The 10,776-nt window shown below is 31.0% G+C and overlaps 2 protein-coding genes across 2 annotated transcripts; one reads left to right on the forward strand and one right to left on the reverse strand.

The window, feature by feature from the left end:
- Positions 1–463: 463 nt before the first annotated feature.
- On the forward strand, positions 464–6,538 carry LOC107625797 (protein trichome birefringence-like 34). Its single transcript, XM_016328518.3, has 5 exons — positions 464–954; positions 2,009–2,186; positions 3,370–3,566; positions 5,041–5,199; positions 5,821–6,538. The coding sequence occupies exons 1-5, from the start codon at positions 590–592 to the stop codon at positions 6,167–6,169; spliced, it is 1,248 nt and encodes a 415-aa protein (XP_016184004.1). The 5' UTR covers positions 464–589; the 3' UTR covers positions 6,170–6,538.
- Positions 6,539–7,024: 486 nt separating this feature from the next.
- LOC107625798 (proteasome subunit alpha type-4) lies at positions 7,025–9,976 on the reverse strand. Its single transcript, XM_016328519.3, has 2 exons — positions 9,843–9,976; positions 7,025–8,050 (listed from the first exon to the last, which is right to left on the reverse strand). Exon 2 carries the CDS (start codon positions 8,015–8,017, stop codon positions 7,265–7,267), a length of 753 nt encoding a protein of 250 aa, XP_016184005.1. The 5' UTR covers positions 8,018–8,050; positions 9,843–9,976; the 3' UTR covers positions 7,025–7,264.
- Positions 9,977–10,776: the final 800 nt, after the last annotated feature.

Genomic DNA, 10,776 nt, shown 5'->3' on the forward strand with positions numbered 1-10,776 from the left:
CCCTACACTTTTTTTTCCTTTTATTTAGGTTCCTGTACCAATTTTTTTTTAGTTGGGTCCCTATAAAATTAAGCCAATTACTACTAAGAGGGACTTAATTGAAAAAAAAATTGGTGTAAGGACCTAATTAAAAATTTTACGAAACTATAGGAACCAACCGAGTAATTAAACCTAAAATTAATTATTCTCTAAATTTAAATTTTAGGTAGAAAGCAAACAAATAATTATATATCTAACATTAATTTTTAATCTATATAAATTGGAGCTAAATTTTAATTAATTAACCTAAAAGTCAATGTTGAATATAGTACATTATTATCTGATTCTTATTGTAAAACACTATGAATTAAGAAATATCAAGTACAGTAAACTTCTAAATGCATCATTGTTCTCCACCTACCACTTTCAGTGGGACATGTTTGGCTATGGATGACAATAATCTTCTACCTCACTATCCATCATCAAGAAAGCTTCAAAATTAAAATTGAGGGAGAATTAGAAGTAGAACAATTGAATCATTATATTGCACCTTGCATTGCATTGCATCTTGAAAAAAAACAAAGAAAGGTGCAAGAAATTATTGTAATAAATGGCAAATAAGGCATCACAAGAAATAGTGTTAGGAAACACTACTACAAATGGAGGAATAAGAAGCACATTTCAATCACTTGTTTTAGTATTAACAACAATTGTAGTTGTCACTGCCGTTTATCTAACACAAGAAGGAGGAGAATGGTTTGAAGAGAGTAGTAGTAATACTATCTCATCAATTATTGAAGTATCAAAATGCAACATGTTTAATGGTAAGTGGGTTTTTGACAACATAACTCATCCATTATACAAAGAGAAGCAATGCACTTACATGTCAGATCAATTGGCTTGTGAGAAGTTTGGAAGGAAGGACCTTAGCTACCAGAATTGGAGGTGGCAGCCACACCAATGTCACATACCAAGGTCTTTAATTAATTTCCATCCCCTTAAGTATTACCTTATTATCACATTTTTTCTTTTAATTTTGGAAAATTATAATTTTATGTAACTACATGATATCTATTCTTTCAATTTTCAGGTTAGTTTGACTAATTTAGTACATTGAAAAATCATCAATACATGTCTAGATACACAATTGATTTGTGTTAAGAGACAAATTTTTGTTCAGATATTAGTACTATAGACCTATATTTTGACAAGACTATTGCTCAGAGACAACTAATTTTAATTCAGTGGTAATGTATTTTGGCTTTGGCGGCTATAATTGCCGTAAATAGATTTATCCTAATTAGATATTATTAATCGTTTTTTATTTTGTCGTTAAAAGCTAAAGCTTTAGTGACAATTATTAATTATCGGTAAAAACCTTTCTTAAGGTTAAAAAAATTCTATAACTTATCATTATAACATAGAATAATAATAATAAATATATAATTGTTACAAAAAATTAACTTAAAAAAATGGTCATAATATAATACTATTGTCACTAAAATTAGTTTTTCTTACCCTGTTTAAAGCATTCAAACTTCTCTAGACAATTATTGATACATTAATGGGTAAAACATAATTTTTTATCTTTAAAATTTGTTAAAAATATATCTAAGTTATATTTTATTTAATTTTTTAATTTTTTTTTATTTGCATCAAATATAATATTTTTGACGACTAATTTTTTAAAAAATTTAGGACCAATTCAGTAACAATATTCACAAAATATCCTTCAACACAAGCAAACCAAACATATTTGTCATGTATTATTACTAGATTAGTCCAAAATTTTTTAAAAATTTAGCTGTCAGGAATATATTTGATACGAATAAAAAATTTTTAGGATAAAACTAAAACAAAATAAAACTTATGAATATTTTTAAAATTTTTAACAAATTTCAAAAACAAACAATATATTTTACCATACATTAGTTTTTTTTTTTTAAATGTATTAATTTAGTCAATTTATATTATATTTTTTAGCTTAGTTGAATGTGGCCCATCTTTTTGTGTTATATAATTATTATAGGTTCAATGCCACAACAATGCTTGAAAGGCTAAGGAACAAGAGGCTTGTGTTTGTGGGGGATTCACTCAATAGAGGCCAATGGATTTCAATGGTTTGCCTTGTTGAGTCTTCAGTGCTCCCATCTCTTAAATCCATGCGCACCATTGCCAATGGCTCACTAAGTATTTTTAAGGCCATAGTAAGTAATCTTAGGCATTATAAGTATGTAGTAGAAGAATAGAGCTATATATAGTTGCTTCTATCATCGCATGAACATGGAACAATAAACAATAATAAAAAGGTTTAATTATTCTGTCGATTCTTATAATTACTAAATTTTTAATTAGATTCTTATATTTTTTTCGATTGAGTCTTTATATTATATTAAATTTTGTAATTAAGTTCTTGTGGTGACAAAAACGTTGAAATTATTGGAATATTTCATTAAACAAAATAAATATGTCTAATATTTGACTAAATATTCTATATAGTTTAATAGAATATTCCGTTAATTCTAACGTTTTTGTCACGATAGGGACTTAGTTATCAAATCTGATACGGTATAGAGACTCAATTAAAAAAAAAGTATAGAAACCTAATTAAAAATTTAATGAAACTATAGGGACCGATAAGATAATTAAAACTAATAAAAAATACTATGCAAAAGATATTTTTATAGCTAATATGATTATATGATTAAAAGAATTTTAATTTATGATATCTATTTTATGGCAAGTATAATGACTATATGGACTTGATATTCTTGAAATCCAAATTAATTTTTCTTCATTTCTAAAATTATACATTGATCAAATTTAAAATTTAGATATATAGTTTTATGTTTTGTGAAATATAATATTAAACACTTATAAATATAATATTGTCCTCTCCTAAAATTAAAGGAAATTAATATCAACCGATGAATAAATAAAAAAAAGTTTAATTTTTATGTACTGATAATATAAAATGTTTTACACATTCGTTAAATTACATTTGTTTTTTTAAATGACCACGTAATTAATATAAAAAATAGTTATTTTTATTAATAGAACGTTACATAATTGAATGTACGTATAAAATTATTTTACATTGTACTGACAATGCACTAAAATCAAATTCATAAAGAAAAATCACAATAAATTTTACTAAATATAAAAGAGCAAAGTCATTGTAATTTATCTTTAAAAAAACCCGTTACACTATTAAAGTAATTCTTTAATTTTCTCATGTTTCAAAACATGAGCAGAGAAACAAGTTCTGATTAGACACATGGATTTGATTATTAATTAGCCAACATTTGACAATTGCAAAAGAAAACAACTTATTATTATGTGACTAATAACAGTTTATGGATGTTAACTTTGACAAAATTGAAATAAAAGGAATACAATGCAAGCATAGAGTTCTATTGGGCCCCACTACTAGTAGAATCAAACTCAGATGATCCAATAAACCATAAAGTAGCAAATAGAATTGTGAGGGTCAAGAGCATTGAGAAGCATGCTAGGCATTGGACTGATGCAGACATTCTGGTCTTCAACACTTTCCTTTGGTGGAGAAGGCGTGCAATGAATGTTCTGTGAGTATACACACATCTTTTACCTAACCATCACTTTCTTAATTTCATCAACTAATTTAATTAACTGCTTTATTGCCTGTGTTATGTGATCATCAACAACTACTCCAATGTTAATTTCCAACCACCATTTGTATAATAATGATTGTGTTTTTGAAATGTTTTCTAAACATAGTAAGTACTAAGTAGTTGTATAGATATTATTATTCTTATTATTACTATTAATTGTCAAATGACCTATGTATTTAAATGTGTATGTATAAACATTGGGGGTATAAATATAATGTAGGGTGTAATTGTAGTTTATTCCTGGATTTGTGACATCTTTAAATTTTTTTTTGTTTCTCACAATATTTCTCAATCTGGTATACTAAGATTTAATCAGTTGTAAATCTAAGATGATTCAAATCTCCAACACTTGCTTAAGTAGACTAGTGAACTCATTACTAAACAAACTCAAGTTGATTATCTATTTTAAAATTTTAACAATAAACAAAGTATAGATCCATGAACTTTTTGAAAATGGGTAGACTGTTGTCTAAAATAAGTTCATTATACTTGAATTTTAGGTTATGTTCGATTAGCCCATAATTTTTTCGACTATTTTTTTTTCAATATGGAGGAAATTGGTGTGTAATATATAATTATTGAAAGGGTTGGTGTTTTTCTTTAGTATGAAGTTATTTTTTTTTAAAATTGTTATAGAATAAATCGGACGGTCATATTTGTTAAGAAGAGAGAAGAAAAATGAAATCCGATGCTCTAATTTGAGTGAAGTACACAAATTTGAGGGTCAGAATTGTATTTTAAATAACAAATCTGATGGTCCGATTTATGTCCTTCACATCTTAGTTAAACACACCATACTCCAATAATGTTGTAGAACACCACCTTCTCCCCAATATCAAAAATAAAAAGTGAATTTTTTCTTCATATGCAACTTCATCCCCAAAAAATGTATGGTATAAAGTAAATGCTTTTTTCATGCTCCATATAAATATCAGCCACACAATATTAGAAGGTAAGAAAGAAAAAGTAAAGAAAAATATTGAATTTTGTAGTTATAGATCTTTGTGAAGTATGATACTATTACTCCATTGATAGAACTACTTTTCCAAAAAGTTATATTGTTAGCATAATGGTCAATCAGAATATTTTAAACTTGGAAAGGAACCAAAGTACAAATACTAATTTAATTTCTAGTCACCCTTACAATGTCTGATTATAGAAGTGTTTATTTTTTGGTGGAAACTAATAAATTTCTCTTCATGTAAAAAGTTAATAGCTAAAAATTATTAGATAACAATTTAGTCAAAACATATCAAATTATCTAATAATTTTCAACAATCAACTTTACAAGAAAACAACTGCATATAAATTTCTACCTTATTTTATATGTGAAAATCCTGAAATACAAATAACATAGCTCTTTCCTCTTCTTTTTTCTTCATATGATTACAATATGTGAAATGAGTAGGTGGGGATCATTTGAAGATCCAGATGCAGTGTTCAAAAGGGTTGAAATGGTGAGAGTCTATGAAATGGCATTGAGGACTTGGTCAGATTGGTTGGAGGTCCATGTTAATCGTAGCAAGACACAGTTGTTTTTTGTTAGCATGTCACCCACTCACCAAAGGTGTAATTACAATCTGACTTCTCACCAACCTTAAAAGAATAATATAATTATGATATTTGCATATTTATCTATGGGTATTTATTTTCATATTAACTCCTCCCTTTTTATGCACTATGCCTTTTTGGGAGACAGAACCCATCTAAAACTATGATAACAAATTAAAGTTATTTGTTATGATGTTAAGTTTAATGATGAGTTTCCATATGAGATGTTTATGGTTTTAGAGATTCTTAGGGTGTGTTTGGTTTGCATTTTCATTTTCTGTTTTTAATGTTCTCTGTTTTCTGGATTTTGTGAAGGAAAAAGTGACAACAGAAAATAAGATTTTATTGTTTTGACTGTTTTCACTTTTTCCTTCACAAAATTCAAAAAACAAAAACCACTAAAAATGAAAACAGAAAATAAAAGTACAAACCAAATGCTCCCTTAGTTGCTCCAAAAATGCTGCCTATATTTGTACTCACAATCAATTAAGAAACTTTGTGTAGATACAAGTTTAATATACTATCTTAGCACATGCTTTAATACCGAATGTGCTCTAGATAAAATTTCATATTAAGCTTGTGTCAATGCCAAAACCTCTGTTTCCTATATTTGTAATACAAGTTAAGCAAATTGCAGGGCTCATGAATGGGGAGGAGTGAAGGGTGAAAACTGCTACAAAGAAACGGATTTGATTACACAAGAGAATTACTGGGGGAATGGTACTTTTCCATCAATGATGAGGGTGGTGGAAAATGTACTTCAAGATTTGAAATCAAGAGGCTTGAATGTTCAGATGCTTAACATCACACAGCTCTCAGAGTACAGAAAAGAAGGTCACCCATCTATCTATAGGAAGCAATGGGAGCCTCTAACAGAAGAACAGATTTCTAACCCAAAAACTTATGCAGATTGCATACATTGGTGCCTTCCAGGAGTTTCCGACACTTGGAATGAGCTTCTCTATGCCTATATTTTCCATCAATGACCAAAAACTGATTATAGAAATTTGGAATATGCAATGGCAATATGGTCATTAGAGTTTTACTTTTAAATTTTTTTTATTTTTTTTCCCCTCTCTAATTGGTTTTGACTTTTGAGGGGAGTATAAGTGTAAAGCATATTGCCTCTCCTAATCCTCAAAATATCACACATGTGCTGGTGACTTTTTATATTTTGTCTTTGTTTCTGTTTTTGTGTTGTATACTAAGTTTTTTTCCTTGGAATAATGCATGACAATATGACATTACCTTGTTTGCTTCATGGAAAAAGCAAAGCATGTTTTAACCATTAGTGACATAAAAAATATGCAAGTGGCCGAGGAAAAATAGTAATTGAATTGCTAAGCTTTTGATTATTTGTTCTATTTAACTGAAACAATCCATAAGGACACTGACAAGTGACAACTTAATTCAGTGACCACTAGCTGACTTTTGGTATCTTAGACAGATACATAACCTTAGAGTGAATGCCAAATAGCAAACCTAAGGTTATGAAATTCCCAAATTGACTGCTAAGAAATTGAAAAATGCAAACAATATGATAAGACTAATTATTCACTGACCTTTCAGTTTATTGTGGTTCATCTGCATGGTACTACTGGTGTCCGTGGTGCGCTTTAGTTTGGTTTTGGTAGGAAAAACAATCTGATCCAATCGTACAGAATTCAATTGGATTGGTTTGGTTCGGTTTTTTTGTCCAAAGCCAACCAAACCAGACCAAACCGTATTGAAATGGATTGGTTTGGTTGGTTTTTTGGTTTTTAAACTAGTTAAAAAACCAACCTATCCTAGTCATAGTCCGTGTACTAAAAAAGGTTCTATCTTATTTTCAACCAGTAATATGCACTAAAATACCAAAACAAATTTAATTTCACAAATTGACACACTAAAGTCATACAACACAATAACTAACATAATTGAAAGTTCAACAAATCATCATAGGTCAACAACAAGAAAGCAAATATCATCAATCTGTGTTGAAAATCAACTATAGGTGTAGCAAATACAATGTCACTTGCATTACAAAAATAAAAGCATTGTCATTAATTAAACCTGCATCAGAAATGGAAGAGCAGAGCAAACTAGGCAGTGTCTGTTGCTGGTTGAGTCACCCCAAACTTCACCAATAGTTTATTCAATGCCTCTGGGGAGCAAACTTCATACTTGACCTTTCCAGAAGGTGAGAGGAAAACCTCTGCTAATTCAATCTTCTCTGAGGTCAAGCTTGTGCTGTCCATAGTCTTGCTTAATACCTTCAATGCAAGTTGCACGGCTTCTTCTCTCGTAATGTCATCCTTGTAGTCCTGTTTCAGTATTGACTGAGCCGCCTGGTTGTTTGCACCAATAGCTCCTGCTTTCCAACCGCCATAGTTTCCACTAGGATCACTCATGTAGAGTTGAAAGCCAAAGTTTTTGTCCCAACCTGCAAACAGGAATGAGACCCCAAATGGTCGAAGACCACCGAATTGGGTGTATCCTTGCTTAGTATCACAAAGAGACTGAACCAACTGTTCAACAGGCATGGGCTCTTGGTAGGCATATGTGTAGCGTTGTGCTTGGACCCTAGCTGTATTGATGAGGATGTTCGCATCCGACATTATCCCGGCAACAGCACATGCAACATGATCATCAATCTTGTACATTTTCTCAGTGGATGAAGAGGTTTGCAGCAGTTTGGATGTTACCTTCTTTTCGCCAACCAACACGACACCATCTTTTGATAAGATCCCTATGGCAGAACCAGCATTTCCAATAGCCTCCATTGCATACTCCACTTGATAAAGACGTCCTTCAGGGGAGAAGATTGTTGTACGGCTATCATATCTTCGCGACATATTGATTCCCTGACTTCTAGTTTAAAGGAAACACTAAAGAAGAGAGGAATCAATAATGTATTTCTTAGTAACAGAAAAATAAAAAATCAAAAGATCTAAGCTTTTGATACTTTTCTCTATGCAAACCTACAAGATCTGCTAAAAGCAAAGACTACACAAAGATAGCAAACCATATGCAAAACATGAGTGCAGTGACAATGAACTGAATACCAATTTTTATTATCATGAAGCATTAATAAAATATCAAGGTTTTTGAAAGAGCAAAAAATTACAAGGGGTATTTTTATCCAATCAACATTACTACAGACAAGTGTTCCATTGACATTAAGAGAGAACCCTGAAATCTTGAAATTTTAGAGTATTGGTATGTATTTTAGTGAAGAACTCTACCCAAGAGCAGTGTGATCTATGTTAGAACAGTCGTTCAAGCTTCCCTCAACCAGAAACTAACTTCCTGCCATTTCCATTCTCCCTAACTATCTTTATATAAATATATAGCTAACTAACTCAGCTGATTTATCTTGACAGCCTTACCCCTGCCCTTCCTTGTATAGATCTTTCCTTGTGAGTCTGCTCCTATCACCATATTTGTAAACATGTCCTCTCCGTAGAAGGAATCACCAAATAAATGAGACGCTTTCAAACAGTTTAAGAGCAAGTTATGCAACGTAGAAATCTGGTGATAGTGCAATTTCTCATCCAAACAATCTCCCAAAACCAAATGGAAGAACCATCATGAAAAGCTATAGAAATTGATTGTCTAAACAAAGTACAAGCCTAGGATTAAAACTTCCAAGGACAAGCATGAATGGCATGTTGAGTTGATATCTCATCCATAATAATTGAATTCAACGACCTCAACAAATTTAACTAAAATACAGTTGTGAACTAATATATGAGTCCTATCAGCCATATCATTGGAAAGATTTTATGGCACATGATAGCAAAATCAAAGCTGCAGATCACAATCTAACTTCAATCAGAATTACCAAATCCCCACTTAAGCCAGCACCAAGCATTCTCAATTGCGAACTATGGGTGCTGATCAAAATACAAGAAACATCAAAGCACCATTTCCGCGTGAACCAGTACAAAAGCAGGGTCCAACTCATCACATAGAGAAAACTAACTGGAACTTGTCACAATCAGAGATACAAACCAATGTAACTGACCTTAACACTTCTTGGGCTTAGCTTAGGTATTCAGTGTGAGTAAAGAATAAGGATTCAGTAGAGTTCATTTGTTGCTGACTAAATAAGTTCCTACCAAATAAGGAAACAAACTTCTCATGCTAAGATTCTAGAATAAACAGCAAACTCCACAAGTTTGGAAGAACTCAGCTAGTTTTATTCTATTCTAATATATGCTATTCTAAAATCAAATTTCTTCGCATATTTCCCATCTGACAGATTTTGAACTTAGGGGCTCTAAGCTACAACTTCCAATATCTCGCATGACAATTGAGGAAAAAAAATACCCTGCTTGAAAGCAACACTGACTGTACGAGCCATGCCATTGCTTTGAAGATAGTGAGGGGGGAAAACACTCCCTAAACCTAAACCCAAAACCAATCTTGACTACTGAAAATAGCAATCTATGTAAAATAGGGAAAGCTACGTTAACCTAGAGGATCAACATGGATAATTAAATCTTAGTTCTTAAACAACTAGGATCAAGATTTTAATTCGTCGATAAAAAAAATGCGATCATTTGCTCAGATTCAACTAACAAATGGCTGAAAGTACCGAAGAATGTGGAATGCAACGAAGGTGAGAAGTAAATAATGAATGGAAAGAGGAATTGTATAGGGAAAACAAAAACGCACCGTTTAAGGAGAAATCGAGCTTCGGAGTGGAAGGGGAAGCAAGCGAGAGCAGTGAAGAAGGCACTTGCTTTGTCTCCAAGTCTATTTTGTTTGGGCTTTTTTATGGATTGGGCAACACGAAAAGTACTCTACGGGAATGAGAGTTGACTTCATACCAACGTTGCGAGAACCCTGACATTGAATAGTTTAGGTAGTGTTTGGTAAAGAGACAGAGACGGAAAGATTGAGACTGAGAGACAGAGATTGAAATAAATTTTAGTATTCTGTTTGGTACAAAGTGGGAGACAGAAATTGAAATAAGAATGAAATTCGAATTTAATTTGTACAAAGAGTAAAATTGGAATTAATTAATTGAAATGAAAGTATTTTAGGTATAAAATGTTATTAAAGTTTCAGTCTCCATCTCTAAAAATTTTAATCCCATGTGTCCCCACTTTTTGGAGATACTGAAATACTGAAATTTTAGGGATAAAGACAAAAATTTTAGTACCAGTCTCTAAACCAACAAACAAGATATTGAGTCTCAATCTTCCAGTTTCTGTCTCAGTACCTCAAAACAAACGTTACCTTAATGATTTGGCTAGGATCAAATTGTATTTGAATCATTTTAATTAAATATAAAATAAAATTATTAAAAATTAAATATATAATTTTAAATACTTTAAATTTGAGATAAATTTAAGACAAAAAATACTTCAAATTTAGATAATAACTATAATGAAGTTTGAGTAGACTGATCCCACATACTAACCAAAATTCTAAAAATTTAATGAATTAGGGGATAATAACTATAACCGAAAGAAGAATTGTTTACTTAAATGGCTCGGATTATAAACATTAATGTTCTTCAGGAATAAGTTTTGAATATTTTTTTTTGAAGTAAAAAAAGCTCAACACAGCGAGGTGGAGCAAAGAAAAAGAAACAACAACTTAC

The sequence above is a fragment of the Arachis ipaensis genome, chromosome B2 (assembly GCF_059453495.1).
Source record: "Arachis ipaensis isolate K30076 ecotype BB chromosome B2, ASM5945349v1, whole genome shotgun sequence".
Lineage (NCBI taxonomy): Eukaryota > Viridiplantae > Streptophyta > Magnoliopsida > Fabales > Fabaceae > Arachis > Arachis ipaensis.

Coding starts and splice junctions, on each gene's coding strand:
- LOC107625797 (XM_016328518.3), top strand. CDS start 590: ATGGCAAATAAGGCATCACAAGAAATAGTGTTAGGAAACACTACTACA. Junction 2,187..3,369: donor TAAGTATTTTTAAGGCCATA/GTAAGTAATCTT, acceptor TTGAAATAAAAG/GAATACAATGCAAGCATAGA. Junction 5,200..5,820: donor ATGTCACCCACTCACCAAAG/GTGTAATTACAA, acceptor AGCAAATTGCAG/GGCTCATGAATGGGGAGGAG.
- LOC107625798 (XM_016328519.3), bottom strand. CDS start 8,017: ATGTCGCGAAGATATGATAGCCGTACAACAATCTTCTCCCCTGAAGGA.